This window comes from Crocuta crocuta, unplaced genomic scaffold (assembly GCF_008692635.1).
Source record: "Crocuta crocuta isolate KB4526 unplaced genomic scaffold, BGI_CrCroc_1.0 scaffold339, whole genome shotgun sequence".
Lineage (NCBI taxonomy): Eukaryota > Metazoa > Chordata > Mammalia > Carnivora > Hyaenidae > Crocuta > Crocuta crocuta.
In genome coordinates, this window is record NW_027530357.1 from 1,466,627 (window position 1) to 1,490,186 (window position 23,560).

Sequence of the window (23,560 nt, forward strand, 5' to 3'; positions counted from 1 at the left end):
CACACTGATACCACAGGACCTTTGCACTTGCTGCTCCTTCTGCCATGAATGAGCCTCTTCCCTCTAGCGTATATGTGGGTCACTCTTTGCCTTCTTCATGTCTTTGCTCAAATATCTCCCTTTCAGGCCTCTCCAACCGCCTTGTTTGAGGCTGAACATCTAAGCAATCCTACACATACACACACACACCACACACAGTACCTATTAACCTCTTGTTTTGCTTTCTTTTTCTGCTCAGCACTTATTACTATCTTATTTACTATAATTGGACTTATTTATCCTGTTCATTGTCTGTCTGCACCATCAGAATGTAAGCCCACTGCAGGCAGGGCTTTTTGTCTATTCACTGCTATACCCCCAGCACCTGCCTGGCACATAGTAGCTACTCACTATTTGTTGAATACATGAATGAATGGCCAAGATTCAACCCCTGCCCAACCATCCAGGCCCGTCCCTCTCCTCTCCCTCCCCTTACCTTCTGTGCCAACACATATTTGACAAGTGAGTCACTGGCACACACGGGGATCGTTCAGACTTCTACTATGCCCTTGCTATGCCCTCTCCCTCCTGGCCACATGCCCAGTCTTTGAAGGCTCACACTGGACTCTTGGCGTCTCTTGTCTGTCTCCCCTACTGCGCTGGGAGCCCCCTGGGACAGGAACTACATCTCACTTTGTCTTTTTCACACCATGTCTGGCACCTAGCAGGCCCTCCATGGGTGTTCAGTGACTGAATAATAATATTTGCATTTACAGTGCTTTCTGTGGTCAGTGGTCACATCCTTAATCTGCACAATATCTTATGGGGTAGGCTAATGCTGTTTTTCACAGATAAATTATGGGAGGATCAGAGAAGTTAAGAGTGTGGTGGGCAATCTCTTCTGCCGGACTCTGGGTTTCCCCTGGCTCACCCCGACCGACAGACTGACCGTGAGCATGTCCCTTATCTTTCTGAGCCTCATTGTTGTATGACAAGGCCGGGTGGCTGGATGAATGCATGCCATCCCACTCCAATCGCTGGGAGAGTTGCCTCCTCTAAGGCCAAACCCAGGCCAATTTCTGTTTCCAAACGTCATTAAAGGGAAACTCTAGAAACTCTAAAAGCTGAGAATCGAAACCAACAGCAAAAAGGTGGGCCGGAAGCCAAGCGTTTTAAGGTGGCCCCAGACCTCCCAGCTTGACTCAGCGTCCTTCGGTGTCCTTGCCGCGGGAAGGGGTCTCCAAGAAGAGGACCCCAGGTCAGCCCAGTCACCCCCGGTTTCATCTCCTCTCTGATCCCTTTATCCCACAGGATGCTGGCAGTCAGCTGAGGGGGGACCTCCTTAAAGAAGTGGGCGTGTGCAGGGAGCTGGGTAGGTGTGTGGCTATATATCTGTGCAGCAGTGGTACCCTCCTCATTCAGAGATGGCTTGGACCCCAGCGCTATATGACACCCCTGCCTCCCGGCTGGACTCCTTCGTGGCCCAGTGGCTGCAGCCCAGCCGGGAATGGAAAGAAGATGTCCTGGAGGCTGTGCAGACCGTGCAAAAATTCCTGAGGGAAGAGCACTTTGAGGGGGAGCACGGGCTCGACCAGGAGGTGCGAGTGCTGAAGGTGGTCAAGGTGAGATTGGTCCCTTCCAGCCACAGGCCAGGGCCGTGCAAACGCAGCATGAGGGTCCTCATGTCAGAGGATGCTGGGGGCCTCTTCCCTCATTATCCTTAGCCCATGCTGCTGACACCTCAGGACACTCCCGCTAGCTGCGTGCACCCTGTAGTATATACTGTCTGCCCTGAGCAGAACGAATCTGGTAAGGACTAGCCTAACCCTGTAACGTACTTTATCTCTAATTCACACACCCTGTGAGGTATGCACTGTCCTTTTCCCATTTTACAGATGAGCAAAATGGAAGCTTAAGATTCATAAGGACCAAAGCCAATGCGAGGTCTCTGATTGGATCCAGGTGTGAAATAGACCATCCATAAAATACAATGTGGGGACAATTCGGGAAATTTTAATATGGCCTGGATATTAGGCAATGTAAGGCAGTCATTGTTGATTTTGTTAGGTGTAATTGTTTTGCGGTTATTTGTAAACGAGGAAATGTTCTCGTTTACAAATGCTAAGATATTCAGGGAAAAGGTTCCTTGGTATCTGTAATCTCCTTTAAAGCGTTTTTGATGATGCACGTGTGGTGAGGAGTTTAAACTTGTTGAATCTAATTGGCTGGATAGATGAGTGCTTGTTGTATTCTCTTTCTATTTTTCTATGTTTTAAGTTTTTGGTTAAAAAAGATTTTCTTTAACGGAAGCTTGGAGAGGTGAGGTGACTTGCCCAAGGTCACACAGCTAGTGGTGGAGCTGGGATTTGAACCAGGATCTATCTATCTGATTCCAGAACCAGGGCTCCAGGCTGCCCTCCCTGAGATTTCCCCCCAAGCCCTTCCTTCCGCTGCTTCTTGACCTGGCTAGAGTCAAAATTCAGGAAGGTCAAAGCTAGAAAGGCCCTGGAGAATCAGTCTCAGCCACGTCTTTGTTTAAAAATGAAAGAAACTGAAGCACAGAGAGGGTAATAGACGTCCCAGCTTCACACAGAGAGCTAGTGGCAAAAGCAAGATTAGAAATAGGGCCCCTGACTCCCAGCCCATTGCTCTAGTTCTGTCTCCAGGGGCAGCCACTTAAGGGAAGGATTTAGAAATCACAGGTCCCTAGCCCCCCCTTACACGCACCTATAGTGCCTAGAGCCTGAGGCCATATGATTCCCACGGACCTGGGTTTGACTCTTGGCATCTTTCTTTACCAGCTGTGTGATCTTAGACTCATCCTCTCTCTCTCAAGCCTCTGTCTCCTCCTCATCGTTTCCTCCTTGTCCAGCAAAGGCCTTGTCAATGTAGGCTAAAAGATTAACACCTGGTAAATGCTCAAAAACAAAAGCATTGTTATAAATTCTGACTCTGAGTCCCGCAGACCCTCCCAGCCTACCCCACGCACCTCTGAAAATCCAGAGAATGGAGTGGATGAAATGGGGCAAGTCCAGGGGCTGGAGGATGCTACAAACAGGATGAGTTTTGATGGCAGGAAGTGGTATTTACCCAGCCCTCAAATTCTGCCTGAAGACTACAGCCCTTGCCCCCTTCCCAAAACGACAAAATAAAAGAGATACCCCAAAAGCAATGGTTAATGAGAAATCTGCTTCATTCAGACTGTAAACCCTCTTCCCACCCACCCCCAAAAACCTGGTGATCTGAGCTGGTTCACTGGGCTTGTCCTTGAATAAGTTGGGTTTAAGTAGATTTGGGCTGAAGTGAGTCATGAAGATTATTCTAGAAGATTATTTCTACTCTGTCTGGGTCTTACCACTGGCAGGAAGTCGAGGTATAGCTTTCACGGGGACGAGCCCTTCATCCACATACAGGGTTCCATCCCCAGCCCTGCCAAATGGGGCAGAAATGCTGGGTCTCAGAGAAGGTGAAAGAAGAGTATACAAAAGGTTGGGGGAAGAAAAGATGGCAGTCTTCATGTCCTCAGAACCAGGGCCAGTCTCAGAGACTTGGGTCATGGGGAAAGAAAGAGGTAGAAGAACCACCCTGTCTTCTGCCCCTTCATCTGACCGACTATGACTCCTGGCTATGAGTCCAAGGCAAGATGATTAATCCTCACTGCCTCAGTTTTCTTATCTGTGTACTGGTGACAATTATACCCACCTCAATGAGTGGGTGTTAGGATTAAAAGGTATTGTATGCATAAAGAGCCTTCAGTGACACAGTGAGTGTTCAACCCGTGACAGCTGGATTATAATCAATCCGTGGTGACTCCACCCCCCGAAGAGGTAGCCAACTTGCAGTCTGGGGCACCGCTAACAAGCCCATCTCCCAACCTGAACTAAGAAAGACGTGAGGCTGGAGAGTCGTAGGGCTTTGTATACCAGAGGCAGGGGTGGGGGGTGAGAGCAGGACTAGACTCTCAGAACATCAAATAGACCACTTCCAAATTGTCCAGCTCAGGCCCCTTGCATCCAGAGGGGGAAACAGAGTCCCAGGCAGAGAAGGGATGATCTAAGTCAATGAGACAAAGAGTATGAGCACTAGATTGCTGACCTCTGCATCCCAGGCATGTGGTAAGCCCTTGGCATGCCTTATGTTTCATCTAATCCTCCAAACGACTCACGTTCCATTATTATTTTCATTTCACAGATGAGAAATTAGGGCTCACGATGATCACACAGCTGAGAAACAAAGGCAGGAGTCAGGGTCAACGTCAGGCTGCCCCATCCCACAGGCTGCCCCATGGTTCTTATCCACCAGGCAATCCTGCTCCCCACTTTTTAATGTCATGAAATTACTCAGACACCCAGAGTGCTCCGAATACCCTGTAGAGAGGGCATCACTAAGTCTCTTGGAAGAGGCATCACTCTGCAGGCAAGAACACCCCGTCTCAGAAGCAATGCAATGTCATTAGTAAAAAGCGTGGGCTCTGGAGTCAGGCTGCCTGGGTTCAAAATGGGGCTCTTCTGTGTACTGTGTGACCCTGGGTGAGTGACTTAGTCTCTTGAAAGGTCAGTTTTCTAGCCTGTAAAAAGGGGGATGTTGGGACCACCCACCCATACCTCTGGGCTGTGGTGGGCATTCCGGGATAATTCCTGTAAGGAGCCTCAGGGACTGCCGGGCACAGAGAGTGGCTCAGGGTGATGGTTCTGTGTTTTGCAGGTAGGCTCCTTCGGGAACGGTACGGTGCTCAGGAGCACCTCGGAGGTGGAACTGGTGGTGTTCCTGAGCTGTTTCCACAGCTTTCAGGAGGAGGCCAAGCACCACCAAGCCATTCTGAGTCTGATATGGAAAAGGCTGTGGTGTTGCCAGGACCTACTGGCCCTTGGGCTCGAGGACGTGGAGATAGTCCAAGGAGTCCCCGATGCTCTCGTCTTCACCATCCAGACCAGGGAGACTGCGGAGCTCGTCACTGTCACCATCGTGCCTGCCTACAGGGCCCTGGGTAAGGAGAGGGAAAGCCGATCTGATTCACACACTTCCCTCCTAGGGGGACCTGAACTCCCTCGCCTCCCATTCATGGCCACATGGAGACATCTGCCTTCATGCATTCAACCCATGTTCTGAGCTGAGGGCTCAGCGACCACAGGGCCCAAGACTGGCCCAACTGGGGCCACTGTGTCGCTCAACTTGGGAAACATTTATCAAAGAATCATGTGGATAAATATATGATTGCAAGAGGAAATGAGACCCACAGAGGGGAGTGTGTTAGAAGCGTAAACTGGAGTGCTTCTGTAGCATTTATCACAGGTGCAGGGGCCTGTCATTATTTGCGCTTTTCCAGAAGCAGACCCTGAGACAAGGGTTTGAGGACAAGCAGGCCCAGGAAATGCTGATAAGGAAGTAGGGGAGAGGGACAGGGAGGGAAGAAGCATCACTAGGTCACCATTATGAGCCACTGGGCTTTGTGCCCCGGGAGAACTCTAAGTCACAGTGTAGAGTACCCCTCAACTGAGTTCCAAGTGGGATATTGGAGTTTATTCTCCAACTTCCCATCACCCTTGGCTGAGGGCTGCTTCTGGGACCATTAGCTCCCCAGCACTTCTGGTTTGTCCTCAGGCAAAAAGTCCTGGATGTTTAAAGCAAACAGTATCAGCTACAACCTCAGATGATCAGGTTTCGTCTTGTGCCAGCGCCTGTCAACCAGAGTGGTTGCCAGGAGTTGCTTTGTAGAGAAGGCGTCAGAAATGGGATCCTACATGAACAAGAAAGAGAGGGCCTGGGTCCAGTAGTGGTGCAAGCCCCAAAAGCACACCGTTCAGCAGCACGCTGCTTGAGGAGCCCAGCTTTCTCATCTGGAACTGGTTCTCTGCTTCCGGTGTCAGGAGGTTGAACTAAATCACCGAGAAAGAAATCCAACACAGACATTAAGGGACATTGGGGTGTTGGGACACGGAGAGAAGACAACAGTCCTTGAGAGGCCTGAGGAATGGAAAGTCCACTTTTGGTTTCTCCAGAAGTACAATCAAGCAAGGCAAACCTGGATTCCCTTGGGCTGTGAGGTCTCGGGTTTCCCTGGAGAGGTACCTCAATGCATGAGCAGGCTGCCCCACAGACCGCTTATCGACCTGCGGCTTCCTAAATCCCCACTCTCTACCTCTTCTTCCTCCCACGCAGGGTCTTCTGTTTCCACCTCTCAGCCACATCCTGAGGTCTATGTGAGTCTGATTGAGACCCACGGTTACCCCGGAAATTTCTCGCCATCCTTCAGTGAGCTGCAGAGAAACTTTGTGAAACATCGGCCAACCAAGCTGAAAAGCCTTCTGCGGCTGGTAAAACACTGGTACCTGCAGGTGAGGGAGCTGCCAGAATGGGGACAGAAGCGGGTGCTGACAGAAGCGNCTGGCAGTCAGCACAGAGCCCGACGCGGGGCTCGAACCCACGAGCCGCGAGATCATGACCTAAGCGAAAGTCGGTTGCTCAACCGACTAAGCCACTCAGGCGCCCCATAAATGTTAATCTTTTAAACTATCAAGTGAAATGGTGGAGAAAGTGGGAAAGGAGGAGGAGGAAGAGGAACACAGAAGGAAGGAGAAAAACAAAGAACATACAATATTTCAGTAAACGAGTGCTTGTAACACCTCAGTTATGGTCTGAATAGTTTTGTAAGCAGGGCCAATTTATATATGCTATGCTTTTACAGCATCATTATCTTTGTTTTTTCTGAGGATTTGTTAGATTATAATCAATGGTAGGAATTTTTATAGGCATTTTCTGTCCTGAGGTGTTGGAATAATACGTCATTTAAAGGATGTAAAAACTTAGCTTGCCCAAGTATAGCTGTAGATTAAGGACAGAAATTAGATTAAGAAGAAAGAAAAGGTCTTTTTTTGTTGTTGTTACATATCCATCAAAAATAGAACATGAAGCTGGGTAATTAATTCTCATTTCGTTGATCTTTGGTTAAGCAATCTGCTTTTATGAAGTCATCTACTTCTGGAATAAAAGTATCTGGTGAACTTCTGACTCAGTGCCCTTTGGTGAGGCTATGAGACCTTATTATTGGAAGAAAGGAATCTACCCACCGATAGATTATATTGTAATCAGATCATTCTTTGGTAAAACGTTTTTCTTCTTTTATATAAAAGACAAAAAGAACTAGCACTTTTGGTTGTAGTGCTTTACTTGTGGTCAAAAATAAACACAGTGTAAAATCCAGCCACAACTCAGCTCCTGATCTCACAGGGCTGTTTTCCATGAGTCATGTGCACACTCACGCACTCACATTCACATACGCAGACAACTTTTTGAGTAATTTAAAGACGCGTAAGACAACAACAGTGAGCCTCCTGGGAGATATCAGAATCCTCAAGAAAAACAGACCAAAAGGAGCACCTGGGTGGCTCAGTATGTCAAGCGTCCGACTTCAGCTCAGGTCATGATCTCACAGTTCGTGGGTTCGAGCCCCACATCAGGCTCTGTGCTGACGGCTAGCTCANTAAAAAAGAAAAACAGCCCAAAAGAGAAACAGAGAAAAACGCAAAGTATGATCAAAGTCCCATCAACTGACGCCCAGCAGAAAGTAGAGTCCTATCATTGTCTCCCCATAGAGACCAGGTGGTCAGACCATAAAACTAGATGCACAGGTCATTGTCACCAACAGGACATAAACGGCCCTGCACAAATAAATAAGAACTAGAACCAGAATCAGATTTAGCCAAGAATCAGACTTAATTAGGATCAGACGCACAAACAGTTTGGGGAAGGTGGAAAGAAACATCAGCAAGCGTAAAGCTATTGCCACACAAAGTCCACCGTGGGAGCTAGAAAACGGGTGTGTCCCAATGTCAACAGCCCATGGGGTGTGTTTCTCAGGCAACATAGTTCAGGGTGTTTGGGATATAAATCTCCCTGGACAATCTCAGTGAGCCAGACCTCTGGCTGCAAAAAGAAACTGAAAGACAAAAGTCACTTATTAAATAAGAATTTGCAGGCTAGTTGTAAAGGAATCAGACTGCAGAAGGAAAGGCTTAATCCCGTGAAAAATATATTAGATGTTTAAAGAAACATCAATTATTGGGTCTCCTGGGTAGCTCAGTCGGCTACCTGTAGCTCCTGACTTCGGCTCAGGCCATGATCTCACAGTTTGTGAGTTTGAGCCCCATGCCTGGCTCTGTGCTGACAGCCCAGAGCTTGGCACCTGCTTCAGATTCTATGTCTTCCTCTCTCTGCCACTCCCCAGCTTGCACTCTCTCTCCCTCTCTCTCTCTCTCTCTTTCTCTCAAAAAACTAAATAGACATTTAAAAACTTTTTAAAGAAACAATAATTATCAAGATTACTAGGTTTAGAGTTTGTCTCTGGTCATGGAAAAATAGCAATTTTCTCACGTTTACTATAGAAAGGTCATGACAGATCTCAGATGGCAACATTGCAAGAGTCAGAGATATTCTGAACATGGAGAAAGCAAAGTATCCCTGAACATCAGCCCTGGAAGGGAACACAGACTTTCTTTCTGGTTTGTTTGTTTGTTTTTACATACCATGAAATAGTATGTTGGAGCTTCTAAGAGAAACGAAGGGCTCATTTTCCCTAAGGCTTACATCTTATGATGCCAGGCATTCTGCATTATATTTATCATCTAAGTTTTAAGAATCCCACTAGGAGGGGCATCTGGGTGGCTCAGTCAGCGGAGCACACCACTCTTGGGCTCAGGGTTATGGGTTCGGGCCCCACATTGGGTGGAGAGATTACTTAAAAATAAAATCTTTTAAGGGGCACCTGGGTGGCTCAGTTGGTTAAAGCGTCAGACTCTTGATTTCGGCTCAGGTCATAATCTCAGGGTTCACGAGCCCCACATCTGGCTCCGTGCTGACAGCACAAAGCCTGCTTGGGATTCTGTGTGTGTGTGTGTGTGTGTGTGTGTGTGTGTGTGTGTGTGCATGTGTTTCTCCCACTCCCCCTGCTCTCTCTGTCCTCTCTCTGAAAATAAATAAATAAACATTTTAAAAAGTTCTTTAAATAAAGTCTTTTTAAAAACAAACAAACAAAAAAGCATAGTTTGAAACCCACTGGGCCAACCGAGCGAGCCCTTTAATTCTAAAACCAGGAAAATCATTTAGGGCCCTGGAGGGAAAGTGACTGGCCAGGATCACACAGCCGGCAGGTGGCAGAGCTGAGACAAGAAGTTGGGTTTTCCAGATTGTGGTCCGTCCAGAGAGCGGATCCTGAGACAGGATCTTGGGGTCTCTCTCTCCCCGTCTCTTTCTACAGTGCGTGAAAGCCAAGTGCCCGAGGGCCGCGCTGCCCCCTGTCTATGCCCTTGAGCTGCTGACCATCTACGCCTGGGAGATGGGTGCTGAGGAGCGCGAGAGCTTCCGGCTGGACGAGGGCTTCGCCACTGTGATGGAAATGCTCCGGGAGTACAGTTTCCTCTGCATCTACTGGACCACGTTCTACACGTTCCAGAACCCAGTCATCAAGGCCTTTGTCAGAAATCAGCTCAAAAGACACAGGTATGGGGCCCCTGCTAGCTTGCCACATCCCACGGAGACCAGAGAGAGAACGGAGGCAAAGGCAGTGTCGCCTTGAATGGGTGGGCTTTATCAGGTAGTAAAACCACACTAGAATCTCACGCTGACTTGGGACACACCTCAAGTCAGCCACCTTTCCGAGTACAAACTGGGGTGGCCAGAGTGATGGCAGAGGACAGGCGTTTAGAAAGTTTCTTCCCCTCTTTGACTGAGTTTTAGTTGAAAGGAGTGCAGCCAAAACCATTGCCAACGGAGACGTTGTGCTTCCAGAGAAATCTTAAGAAGTATTGCGAGCAACCATGCTGGCTGTTGGATGAGGCTCTCAAGGAAAGGCTGGAAAGAGTCAACCAGACAGTGTGAAAGTTGGAAATAAAATTCTCCTTCCAGAATATGGAGGCACCAAAGTAGTTCTAGATGACAAGGATTCTTTTTTTTAAATTTTTTAATGTTTATTTATTTATGAGAGAGAGAGACAAAGACGGAGCGTGAGCAGAGGAAGGGACAGAGAGAGAGGGAGACACAGCAACAGAAGCAGGCTCCGGGCTCTGAGGTGTCAGCACAGAGCTGTTGGAGCACAGACTTGAGCAGGGTCTGGTCTCTGGAAGATGCAGGGGAAATGTTCACAACGTAGCACATGCTGTTGTTTAGCTCTAGGCAGCACCAGCCCCCATCTCCAACCTCTGGTTGGAGCCAACTCAGTGAAGGCTGGCTCTTCCTCCAGCGGTCAGCACTTGGGTCTTTTTGCCCGAGGGTTTTTAACCTCCCCTAATAACTGGCGGGAGCTGGGGAATAAATACCCCAGCTCCCACCCGTTTCAGATGGAAGGATTCTCTCTGGATCACGTGGGCTACATTGTTTCCCAGAGGCCCTGCCATGGGACTAACCGCCAGTGGCCCGTGCTGGTAATCACCTCCATGCAAACCCTTCACTCGTGTCCCTTTCCCACCCCCTTACTGGTGCTTCCCCGCGTGTCCTTCCAAATAAACCACTAGCACTGAGATCCTGCACTTGGCATCTTTTTCTGGGGACACCCAGTGGAAACAACTCTTTATATTAGCTCTAGGTAGGTGCAAGCAATATCACAAGAATGCTTATTGTCCCCTTATATGAGTATTGGGTCTTTTAAATTAAAAAAAAAAAATTTAACGTTTTATTTATTTCTGAGAGAGAGAGAGAGAGAGAGAACGTGAGCAGCGGAGGGTCAGAGAGAGAGGGAGACACAGAATCAGAAGCAGGTTCCAGGCTCTGAGCTGTCAGCACAGAGCCCGATGCGGGGCTCGAACCCACGAACTGTGAGATCATGACCTGAGCCGAAGCCAGATGCTTAACTGTCTGAGCCCCCCAAGCGCCCCTTAAATTTTTTTTACAAGGAAGAAAACCCCAGTCTCCTAATGAAAAGAGGATTTTATTATAAGGATGCCCAAAATGTGAGGTTAGAAAAGCATCGGGACTTAAGGCAACCCTGCAGACACCCCCTTTCTCCATCACTCTCTCTCATGGTCCACTTGCCCTCTCTCCTCTCATGACCTCTGCTTCTCTCCCCACACCTACCCTGCTCCTCTCTTACTTCTGTTTGATGAAGAACCTCCACCATCCTTGGTCCAAACCCCAGAAGGAACCGGTCTACTCATTGGGCACAGGCCCTACACGTCAGGTCACCTGGCGGGTTGCTTTGGGTCAGGTGATCTCACCCTATAGGGCAGCCCGGCACTGCCCCCTATTTCAGGTAGGACTATTCAGGGGTGCAGGGATGTTGGGGGTACCAAGCATGGGGCCGATGGTGTCGAGCACACTCCCATAGCATACTGTCACATTCTGTCACGGGTAAAGTCACAGCTCCCTCCTAGGCCAAAAGCTCTTGGAGTATAAGGGCCGGGTCTTAATCATGGGCTTGGCATCCAACACACACGGTCACCCCAACAACCTAAGGAAGCCATTAGACCCCCCTTCAAGCCAATATTCTTTAAATATTCATTCACCATTTATATAGAAGAGAGGCATTTGGTGGCAGCCTGACCCCTTCTCTATGAACGTAGAGCCGATTTGCTGGCTATGAGAACTTGCAGAGGTCTCTGCCTCAGTTCCCTCCTCTGTGGAATGGAGATGACCACAACATAATAGTCCCTACCTTACAGAATAGTTAGAAGGTTCAAAATAGGTGAATTCACATAAGGTGTGGCCCAGCGCCTCAATAAATATCAATAGTTGGTGGTGGTGGTGGTGCTGAATCCAAGGCGATTCAGCAGCCCTCACCTCTGACTTACTTATGGAATCTCAGCAAAACAAAAGCTCTGGAGGGCCCCCTGCCTGAGTGTGCATGTTATTGTTACAGCATGCCTTTGGGGATCTCAACACTCCACTCCCCCCAAACACCTTGCACACCCCTCTCCCCAAAAGGAATTCTTGGAAATATAATCATCCCCACTTGGTTCGTCTCCAGCAATGTTCTTGGGCTCTCTGGGCCTGACAGCCCTGGGCTCCAGACACAGCACGCGCTCAGATGAGCCGCTTGAGCAGGATTCTTTCTGACTCGCTGGCCTCCAGATGGGAGAGAGCCTGGGAACCCTCTCCCTGTGTTGCAGGCCCATCATCCTGGACCCGGCCGACCCTACCCACAATGTGGCGGAAGGGTACAGATGGGACATCGTCGCTCAGAGGGCCTCCCAGTGCCTGAAACAGAACTGTTGCTATGACAACAGGGAGACTCCAGTCCCCAGCTGGGCGGTGAAGGTAATGGCTCCTCCCAGGGTTGTCAGGGGCTTGAAGCTCAGGAGGTAACTGCATAGCATATACTTACTTCTGTGTCAATGTAGCTAACAGAGCTTTAGGATAAGTTGGAAGCCTGTCTGGAGCGCCCACCAGCTCTGTGAACTTGGGGACATTTTTCAACCCTCTGAGCCTCAGAGGTGAAGCCTCAGCCTTCCTTACAAATTCGTGTTCTCCTTTTCTTCCTCTTTCCTACAACCCACTGGAGAATCAGTCATGCTCCTGACCATTTTTTGCATGAGCTGAGACCAGGCAAGTCAATTCAACAGCTGTCTTGTGCCAGCACTTGGGTCTGGTGGGGGTGGGGGGCAACGGAACAACAGTAGTACAGACATAAGACATAACCCCTACCCTCAAGGGATGCACTAGATTTTGGTAGGAAGTGAGCCCAAGAAACAAACTTGCACAAAACTGCTAGAAAGAAAAGAATTGCACATTATCACGGGATGGCAAATCTACACTGTAAGCAAAGATCATATTCAACACATTTTTTTTCTATTCATATTGTATTTAGTCATTCACCACAGGCGGGACGTCCCGAGGCACGTCTGCAGGTCAGGTGTTGTTATTATTATCATTATCTTGAATGTTATTATCCCCATTTCACAGATGAAGAAACTGAGGCTCAGACAGGTTCAGTCAATTGACCAAGATCACACTGCGAAGAGGCAGTAGAGTCAGAATTTGCACCCAGGTCTTTGTGGGGGCCCACTGTCCAAATGAGGTTCATAGACAGACTGAAAAGTATATGCCTCTGGGTTTCTCCTGAATGTAAAAACTATTGTGCAAAGATCTTTATCTTGTACAGTCAGAAGACTTGGGAATTCTGGGCTTATGTTCCTTCTTGAAAAGATCAGCTGCTGTCCAGCCCTCCCCCAGCACCTTCCAGATGCTGTTCTTCAGCCACCAGGGACTCCTAGGACCCTGAACATGGCCTCTGGCGGTGGTGCAGAACAGACTTTGAAATCTGGATGGCCTTGGGTCAAATACCTTCTGTGCTCCTCACTACCTTAGTGATGGTCAGTAAGTTAATTAATGCTCTCAACCACAATCTCATCTGTACCACGGGAGAATAGGAACCAAACTCGTAGGGCCGCTGTGACAATAAAGTGCATTTTATTGAAGAGTGTGACAGGTGCCCAGCCCAGGGCTTGGAAGGTGGTGGGCACAACCCAATGTTTAGTGCTGCTGCTGTTGGAAACAGGAGGCCAGGTAAAGGGACATTTTGCATGTCAGAGGAGTGTGGAATTAACCCCCCTCTCTCTTCTCTCCCTTCCAGAGGGCACGAGACATTCAAGTGACCGTGGAACAGTCGGGTTACTCAGACTTGATCCTCAGGGTGAACCCTTATGAGCCCATAAAGAAGGTTAAAGAGAAGATCTGGCAGAGCTGGGGCTGCTCGGGCCAACAGCATCTGTCCTTCCAGGAGCCTGATGGCAAGCGACAACCCCTCAATAACCAGTGCTCCTTGGCCCATTACGGCATCTTTTCCAACATCCGCATCTGTCTGGTGGAGACCATCTCCCCTGAGATCCAGGTCTTTGTGAATCATCCCAATAAGGGGAGCCATGCCTATGCCATTGATCCCAAAAGCTTCATCATGGGCCTGAAGCAGCAGATTGAAGACAAACAAGGGCTGCCCAGAAGGCGGCAGCAGCTGGAGATCCAAGGTCAAGTCCTGCAGGATTGGTTGTCTTTGTGCAGCTATGGTATCCAGGACGGTGACACTCTCATCCTTTCTGAGAAGAAAGCTGGAAAGTTTCCTTTTCCACCCAGCTAATCCAGCACTCAGCATATCAACCACTCCTTCCAGCTCTTGCCTGGGGAGTTCCCATGTCTTCACCAGCTTTGCGAATAGTGAACCTCGCCCTGCAAGTGGGGGAGTGAGGAGGGATGAGAGACACTTGCTATACCATGGACAATGGCCAGACCATACAGGACACTAGAATTCTGACTCACAGCCTCTGCAGTCCTCTAGCCCAGGGAGCCAAACCACCACCTCTGTAGCAAGCAACCTCAAATCGTCAGGACTTGGTCGATCACTGCCAGCTTCCCTAATTCTATATCATTTCCAACTTAGACTCAACCAGAAAATTCCAGATAAGCTCCCTAAGCAATCACATAGAAGGCCCTGCTTCTAATTAGCTGCCTACCACTTCCCTATGTCAACAGCTTCAATCAGAGTGTACCTGAAGCCTTCCCTTTTTTCCCAGCTATAAAGCTTTCCCTGTCTTGGCATCTCAACCAGTTTACAAAGGATGGTGGCTGATTCCCTTGCAATAGCAAGTTAGAAATAAATAACCTTTGTTTATCCTCTTTTGGGAGGTCTTCATCTCTTTCTACGGGTGCTGATGCTGTTCTTGCTTAATCACTTGAGCCTCTTAACTCTGGGAGGTGAGGACTGCAGGGAAACTGAGACAGAGAGAGACAAAGTCCAGGACAGCGAGGATGATGAAGCGTAAAACAATCCCTTCAACTCCAGAGCCACACATACACACAGTACATAATGATCCAAGGACTTTAGGAAAAGAACACTATCTTTATCATCAGAGGATATCATGTGATCAGGTTTACTCCAATCAACCAGTAAAAAGTTTCCTTTTTCCTCCTCCCCTTTGCCCTGGTTTCTGATGGACTACTCCCTTACTGTAGAGTATAAAATCTACCTCATAATTGGCTCTCAACAGCCTCTGGGCAATTATCAATAGTAACCTATTCCCTGCCATTTTTTTTTTTTTTTTTGCCTTAAGAGACAGAATATGTACCTCCTTTCCATCTTTTATCCTTGATAGTGCCCCCTGTGCCCACATTGTAGGCAGTGGGGAAATTCTTATTTTTAAAAAAAGGAATGAATAAGTCACCTTCCTCTCTTTCATAATAGAAAGCCCAAGGTCAAAGAGGCTTTTTTGTTTTCTTTTAAGATTTTATTCTTCCTTTAATTAATTTCTACACCCAGTGTGGGGCTTGAACTTACAACCCTGAGATCAAGAGTCTCACGCTCTACTGACAGACAGCCAGGTACCCCCACACACCCCCAAGAGTTTATTTTAATACAGTTTCTGACACGCAGCCTCAAAGATAAAACATGAAGAAAAGCATTCCAAAGACAAAAGTCACTTTGTTCATCCTCCATAGCAGAGTATCTTAACTGCAGAGATTCTAATGTGTCGGGTCCTCAAAGTTAGTTTTTAAAAGTTCCCCAAATGTTTCCAATGTGCAGGCTGAGGGGAGAAGTCCCAAGGTAGAAAATTAAAGAATGTTTTCGGAACCAAACTGTGCATCAGAATCACCCAGGACTGTGCCTCTCGAATTTCAATGTGCACACCAGTCACCAGGCAATCGTGCTTAAATGCAAGTTCTGATTCAGTGGGTCTTAGCTGGAGTCAAGGTTCTGGGTTTCTAACAAGCTCTCCAGTGTTTCAGATGCTACTGGTTCATAGATTATACTCTTGAGTGGTAGCAAGGCCCTAGGATATTCGAGGAAGTACATCTCCTGAGTCCCGCCTCCCTGACTCTGATTTAGTAATTTTTGCTACACACAGCAATCCGAGTTTTAACAAGTTCCCTATAGTGTTTCTGATGCCTTGATGGGATTTTGGAATTATTGGAATAAATGGATAATATTGAAACCACAGTGCATCAAAGCCTGGGTACCGATGCTGGCTCTGTCATTAACTCCCTGTATGCCCTAGGCAATTCCTTTTCCTCTGTAGGTCTCATTTTCCTCAACAGGAAGAGGATGGAGTTCACCAATTAGGCCTTTCCAGCCCTCCTGCTTGAGGAAACCCTCAGGGCAGACCGTGGCCAAGGGCGGACTGAGTCTGAGAACTACAATCCCCACAATGCCACGCGCCTCTCCGCCCTCAGCGCGGTTGTGGAGAAGCGTTGCTAGTGGAAGCGCTCCCCACAATCCTTTGCGGTGGCCCAAGATGGCGGCGCCCAGGAGCACCCTGAGCGATTTGGAGAGCAGCAGCAGCAGCAGCGATGCGGAGGAGCTGGCACGGTGCCGCGAGGCAGCGATGCCCGCCTGGGGCTTGGAGCAGCGCCCGAGGGGGCCGGAGAAGCCAAGAGCCGGTAGGAGGCTATGTTCAGGGAGTCTGGCCGAAAGGCGTGGGATCTTCACCTGGGTTCTGAGAGGATGAATGGTTAGGAGGCCGTGATAGGGACTCGACTTCTTTCCCCGAGAAAGCTCCAGGGACTGGGTGGGGCTCACATTCAAAGAGCGGACAGGTGCAACAGGAAGGGTACTTCCATTCTCCCAGTCAGGGAAACTGAGGCACCTGAACGCCTCTTGACTCTTCTTCCTTCGGTCCTTCCTCACTGCCGCACTCTGGCAGCCCGCCACCTCTCTGAGATGACGGGGACAGCCCCGCTTCCTGGATACTGGCATCCAGCCTTTCCCCGCCTCCGACACATTCTCAGGCCCTGGAGCTGCCAGACTGGGTCCTCCACGTGTCTGACGGTGACAGTCTAGTGCTACAGTAGTTTGGGCAATACCTGTTACTTCGTCCTAACAAAGCCATAGATTTTCATATCCCATTACAGTCCGCATATGTATCAAAATACCATTGTAGTCACAATAAAATGTTGGGAAAAAATAATTTACACTCATCCCTACTTTAAAATTACGGTCATTTTAGGGCGCGCCTGGGTGGCTCAATCAGTTGAGTATCCAACTTCCACGCAGGTCATGATCTCATGAATTCCTGAGTTCGAGCCGCACATCTGGCTTGCTGCTGTCAGCACAGAGCCCGCTTGGGATCCTCCCCTGCTTGTGCTATCTCTCTCTATTAATTCATTAATTTAAAAAATTACAGTCATTTTCGAGCCCACCTGTAGGTGTAATGCATCCGTAAAGACTTAATGCATTAATAAAGAACCACATATATTAATGTGCCAAGTTTGGGGGGTTTTACTATTAATGATAACTGAATTTCTGTAAAGGGACTTGCCCAGAGTCACAGCGGAAGAACCAGAACTTCACTGAATCCTGTCGTCTGGTTCCCGGGGTCTAATGCTGTTTCTGTTCCATGACGTTACATCACAGCCCTTGCTCTGTAGTCATGACAGAGGAAGTACTTCTCCTTGTGATTGTGTACTCAGAAAGAAGGAGCGGGTCCATCCCAGGCATCCACATTCCCTGACTCCAGGAGCACCGCGCACTTGAATTCTGCTGTGGGCCCAGTTACCAAGTGATCATTTTGACCAGGTGGCTCCTTAGATGCAAAAGCACATTTTGTTCCCATTACTTGAGTCAAAAATCTCAGGACCATCTTTCATGCATCTCTCACACCGTCCGTCGAATCCATCCGCAAAATCCTGCGGGCTGCTTCAGAAGACATCCAGAGTTCTGCCACTTCTCATCGCCTCCGTGGCTGTCGTGGTTCCTTCCCGCCCCTCCCCCCCTTCCGCCCTTGTCTCACATGGTCTGTGCCCACCCTGCAGCCAGAAACTGTGCTGTGAAGTCCCAAGTCTGTTCATGCCCCTCCTCTCTGCAGAATCCTCACCTCTCTCAAGGCCCAGGCCGTCACACTGGCCCACCGGTCCCTTCATGATCTGGCCCCCACAGGGTCCCCATTTCTGCCGCTCCCCCAACCCACTGGGCTGCAGTCACACCGCCTGCTAGCTGGTTCTCAGATGCAGCAGGCAGGCTTCTGCCTTGGGCCCTTGTAGGTGCTCTTCCTTCTCCCTGGAAGACTCTTCCCAGATGTTCACCTGACCCCCTCCCTTGCCTCTCTGAAGTCCGTTCACATGTCACCTATAGGTAAAGTCCTCCCTGCCTACCTTTGTAAAATGACCCCCGCCTAGCTCTCCCTGCCTCTCTCTCCTGTTTTGTTTATTTCCCCTCTATCATTGTCTAATTTTACATTTCAATTGTGTGTTTTTGGTCCTTCGTATTCACCAACCAGCATATAAGCTCCTTTTGAGCTGGGATTTATGTCTAAATTGTCCAGCACCTGGAACACCACCTGGGTAATAGCAAAGCTTCAGTATTCCTTTGAGTGAATGATCACCAGGCCAGCCATTTCCACCGTCTCAGCTTGAAAAAATGCGATCTACATAATGGAGCCACCTTCTTTGTCCTCCACAGCGCTTAGCAGAGAGCCAGGCACATAGTAGGTGCTCAATAAATACTGTAATCGAATACACTTAGACTTTCTTGTTCAGCGTGGTGGTTAAGAGGGGGGCTCTGGGGCCAGATGACGGGTGTTGCCCCAACCCTGTCACTTATCAGCTGCGTGACTCTGGCCAAGGTATCTCCTTGTCTCAGTTTCTTTTCCTGCAAAATGGGAATGATAACTCCCTTAATAGGATTGTTGGGAATATTCCATGAATTATACATGTAAATCACTTAAAATCACATTTGACGCACAACAGGTATTATTATTGTCATTTCCTCTGCAGATGCCTCAATTTTCGTTATTTCTACAGGTGCCGCAAATAGTCAGTTGCCAACCAGCCAGCCAAGCCTCAGGTACTGTGCACTTTGGGCCCACGTTTAACCCATTCTTTGAACAAATATTGATCCCCTGCTGTGTGCCAGCTACAAGGTTAGACCCTGGGCTATTAGGCTGAATGAGACACATGTCGTCCCTGCCCTCCTGGGTGGGGGATGGGGGCAGCTTCTGAACTGGCAGGAAGTGAGGTCCTTTCGTGTGCATTGCATTGTAGGCTTAAAGTGGACGAACATGAACAAGATGGCAATGAGCTTCAGACCACCCCTGAATTCCGAGCCCACGTAGCCAAGAAACTGGGAGCCCTGCTGGACAGGTAACCAAATGTGTTCCTCCTCTTCCCCTGCTTCCGTTAATACGAACAGTAGTGGCCCACATCGGCTAGGAGCTCAGGGTGTGCAGGGGTGGGAAGTGCACGGCTCTGTCACCTCGTGGCGTGCATAATCAGCCTGCCACACAGGGCCTGTGGTCTTTATTTTGTAGATGAGGAAGCAGGCTCTCTGGGAGAAGGAGTGTTTGCTTGAAGCCCCAGGGGAGTAGGGAGCAGAGCTCATTTCTCTTTTAACTTTATATTTGAGAAAGCACAAGCAGGGGAGGGGCAGAGAGAGGGGGAGAGAGAGAATCCCAGGCAGGCTCCACTCTGTCAGCACAGAGCTCTAGGAAGGGCTCTAACTCCCATACCGTGAGATCATGACCTGAGCTGAAATCAAGTGTCAGACTCTTAACCGACTGAGCCACCCAGGAGCCCCTGGAGATTTAGATTGCTAATAGTATATTCAAGACTCTGAGTCTCTGCGGTAAAGAGACGTGTGACTTTGCTTGCCCAGCCGTTTCCAAACTCATCTGGCCATGGTGGCTTTGCTTCGTGGAAGGCCGATCGGTGTAGCACGGAACGCGTTTCGAGAGACACTGGCCTAGATCCATTCCTGAGGGACAGAGCCCTACCAGATTTTGAAAGGGAGATGAAGATGTTCAGGCCATAGTCCTTCAATTTATAGTAGATCCTGAAAAAGGTAAACATGTCCTATCAAAGTGTAAACAAGCTGTTCTTCCGAGATAGAGTAGTGGGCCAGACCTTAGCAGCACTGCAGCTTCAGGACCAGCACCCCAGCTCAAGAACGTGGTCAACGTGTAGGAGGGTCTGTTGGCATTTCAGCACATGGAAGCTGTTTTTCTTCACGACTCCGGCCTCGGGGTGAACAAGGCCCCCCCAGCATTGGGGGGTACATACCAAACTTTTCCCCAAGGGAAGCCCAGCAGAATCCGTGTCAACCATAGTCAGCACGTTCCCTGTGGTGTTTTTGTGTTTCTCTGCAAGGAGACTTAAATGGCGCCCCAGTCAGTCGCTTGTGTTAGATCAGGGCTTCTTGGCCTTGGCACTACTAACCTTTTAGACTGGATCTTCCTGGCTCCTTAAAGAACAGTGAGCAGCATTTCTGGCCTCTGTCTACTGGATCCTAATAGCATTCCCCCCACCGCCACCAGGTGTGACACCCAAAGGTGTGTCCAGACATGGCTTGATGTGCCCTGCAGCCAACATTGAGTCACTGTGTTAGACACACGAGCCCGAGGCAGGTGCCTGGGTGGCGGCAGCTCCGTGCCCTCCTTCTGCCTTCTGCACAGCCCTCTGGGAATGTCTTTGGCACAGATGAAAGGCAGTTAGGAGAATGCACACAGTGGGTGTGTTGCTGTGTTTGCTGCCAGGATACCATTGAGAGTGCTCTTCTCTGCAGGACGTGGTGACTTCTTAGCATTCGCTCGCGAGATGCGTCCTGACCTCAGTAGTCCTCCCTGCTTCTCCTGATGGCAGTAATTGTCATCACCATCAGCACAGCTCCCATTTACTGAGCGCCTGCCTGCGGCCAAGCTCTGTGCTAAGTGCTTGATACTCACTCTCTCATTTCATCCTTGTGACAACTCTAAAAGGAAGGGTTACCATTCTCAGGGTGCAGGTGGGAAACAGAGAGGCTCAGAGAGATGAGGTCAGCTGCCCAAGGAGACGCCGCTAGTATGTGACGAAGCCAGGATTCCAAGCCAGGTGTCTGAAGTGTAAAGTCAGTGGATTAGAGCAGCGTCAGTTTCCTGGCTGTGACACTGGACCCTACTCATGCACGGTGTCACCACAAGGAGAGAAGGGAAGGGTTTCTTGCAGCTGCATGGCGATCTATAATTACCTCAGTTTTTAAAAAGTTGAAAATTAAGAAAAGAATAAAACAACGGGTCTGCTCTGCTCTAGTAGCTGACCTCTGAACCAGTTCTCTAGATCGGTCCTATTTCCCTTTTCATGCTTGCTGCCAGGACGTTCAAAGCAAAACTCGTGTCCGCTCTCCAGCACTTTCTGTCCCTCCTGGCTTCTTTTCTTTGCTGTATTCAAAACTGCATTCATTCTGTGGTCCTGTGTGTGTCTATCTCTAAAACTTCCTCAACACTTCCTGGAGTAAAGTGGGGTTCAAACAAATGAGGCACTGCGGTCTCAGCTAGTCAGTATGTTATGGCTGCAGGCATTAACCCTTCTCACCAGGCCAGCGTGCTTGCTGCCATTGCGTTTAACATCATGTGCCCATCCCCTCCACTGAAAAAAAAATTGTTTTAATTTTTTGTTTTTAATTTCCTTGCTACCCCAAATCTCATCCTAAATCAACCATTTTCTCCTTCCATAGCTCAATTACCATCTCAGAAGTAGCGAAGGAGCTGAAAAAGCCTGAGATCCAGAAAGTCCCCCCAGAGGATGATGGTGAGCGGTTAACACTATTAATAATGCCGGCTCTGCGTCTCCTGCCTGATGTGTGTCTGGGGCTGGCAAACACAGTTCCAGTGCATTCTGGGGCCCGCCCAGCCCTGTCAGAGGCAGGGAGGATGATGATATCCCCACTTGCAGGGCAGGGTGTTGGGGGAGCTGAGGCTCTGCGAACTGAAATCGCTCTGTCTGTCCAACCCCGAGAAGGGACGTCTTAACCACCGCACTCCACAGCCTCTCCCGGCTGAGTCTGTCCGTCCTGCCCCCAACCCACTTGCCACTTTGGAAGCTGCCTTAGGCGGAAGGCTCAACTGCTGGCTTCCAGAAGCCTCGTAGGGCGAGCAGCTGGCGTCCCCTCAGGCACCCCGCGCCCTGGTTCCAGGACGCTCACTGTGCCTCTCACCATACATCTAGACTTCGTAGTCAGCGAATGCCCAGCCCGGTGATTCCTGGGTCTTCGCCTCTGGACCAGGATCTCCTTGAGGGCAGAGGCGGGACAGCCTTGACACCTGGGAGGAGGGGCTGCCCCTGGCAGTGCTGACTCGACCCCCTTTGGGTTTTAGGCTTCCGCCTCTTCTTCACATCCGTCCCTGGAGGCTCCGACAAGAAAGCTGCTCCCCAGCCCAGCCGAAAGCGGTTACCTTCCGGCTCCAGGTGAGGCCTCACACCCCCTTCGTCTTCCCTCCTTTTCGCCCATCATCTGGGCGTGCCAGTCCCCCAGAATAGCCATGCAGCATCCAGTCAGCTCCCAGCCAAGAAGGAGCCCTGGCAGGGAGCTCGACAAATAGCACCCTCCATGGGAGGGGGACGAGGGTTCTGTTGGGGGTTTTGCCTTTGGATCTTTACTGCTTTCTGAGCACGGCCTTGTGCCAGACACCTCACTCCTGGGGCGTCCCTGTGAGACCCGGGCTCAGTTATGATCCCCGTTCCATGGCTGAAGACACTGAGGGCCAGAGAGGTCAAGTCATTTAATGAGATCATACAGCTGGGAAGCAGAGAAGCCAGTGTCGGAACCCAGGCCGGCCTCTCCCCCAAGCCCGAGCTGTCTAGCGGCCTCTCCCTGTGGCCTCTCCCTGGGCTGTGCCGGCTCCGGGGCCCTGTCCCCACCCTGTGCACCACCCCCCCTTGTAGCACCGAGGACAGCGACGAGGAGTGGCAGCGGTGCCGGGATGCGGCCGTGTCGGCCTCCGACATCCTCCAGGAGTCTGCCATCCACAGCCCTGTCAAAGTGGAGAAAGAGGCGAAGAAGAAGAAGAAGTTGAAAAAGAAAGCCAAGGAGGAGGCCAGTGCCGACTCGGTCGCCGCCGCCACCCTCACCATAAGCGGGGCCGCGGTAGGGAAGCAGGAAACGCAGTCACCCAAGCTCAATGGAGACCAGGCATCACTTGGGACCAAAAAGAAGAGACGGAGGAAAAAAGCAAAGAGGGCCAGTGAGGCTTCCGCATCCCCACCAACAAAGAGTGCAGTGGCCACGCCTGCAAACTGACCCGAGCCCACAGGCCCGGGGCCCACAGGCCCGAGGACGAGGCATTTCCAAGCCCCACCAGACTGGCCGTGACTGGGGCTCGCCCAAGGGTCGGGACAGAGACATGGCTGTAAGGTGAGAAGCCTAATCAAGGCCTGCCCGTCTGTGCTCGCATCGGGAGCTGGGGCAGATGTGTGGTACCAGAACATTCTGTGGCCTCAGGAAAAAGGAGCCTTGTAGTTCCTCAGGACCGATGGCCACAGGGTAAAGCTTTCATCTTCCCAGTACTGTATGAGGAGAATAAGTGAAGGGAGAGCTTTTCCTTCCCCTCCACCTTCTGAATCTGGTGCGGGAGATACCCTTCAGTGCACGAGGGAAGAGGCCCCTGAGAGACAAGTCCCAGAAACAATTTTTCCTCTCCCTCCAGGCTGTACAGACTTGATATAACATTGTCTGAAAAAGGAAAGAGATTCCCTCCTGGGCTTCCAGAATTTTCTTACCCCACGTGTGTGAATGTACCACGCACGAGTGTGAATGTGTCTCTGAGCCAACCAGATGATTGAAAATAAATTGTCGAGAGGCCCTCCCTCCCTGTCCACGCCCAGTCTTGATGAGACATTTTAAATAAGCACCGCATAGGTGGGG

At 49.8% G+C, this 23,560-nt stretch overlaps 2 protein-coding genes across 2 annotated transcripts; both read left to right on the forward strand.

Annotated features, from left to right (window-relative positions):
- The first annotated feature begins 1,403 nt into the window (after positions 1-1,403).
- Positions 1,404-14,574, forward strand: LOC144233131 (2'-5'-oligoadenylate synthase-like protein). The gene is made up of 6 exons (XM_077765925.1): positions 1,404-1,601; positions 4,684-4,966; positions 6,139-6,314; positions 9,233-9,474; positions 12,075-12,222; positions 13,538-14,574. The coding sequence occupies exons 1-6, from the start codon at positions 1,404-1,406 to the stop codon at positions 14,036-14,038; spliced, it is 1,548 nt and encodes a 515-aa protein (XP_077622051.1). The 3' UTR covers positions 14,039-14,574.
- A 1,586-nt stretch (positions 14,575-16,160) lies between these two features.
- CUNH12orf43 (chromosome unknown C12orf43 homolog) lies at positions 16,161-23,501 on the forward strand. Its single transcript, XM_077765997.1, has 6 exons — positions 16,161-16,332; positions 18,691-18,733; positions 18,931-19,029; positions 21,374-21,447; positions 22,014-22,104; positions 22,582-23,501. The coding sequence occupies exons 1-6, from the start codon at positions 16,188-16,190 to the stop codon at positions 22,934-22,936; spliced, it is 807 nt and encodes a 268-aa protein (XP_077622123.1). The 5' UTR covers positions 16,161-16,187; the 3' UTR covers positions 22,937-23,501.
- Positions 23,502-23,560: the final 59 nt, after the last annotated feature.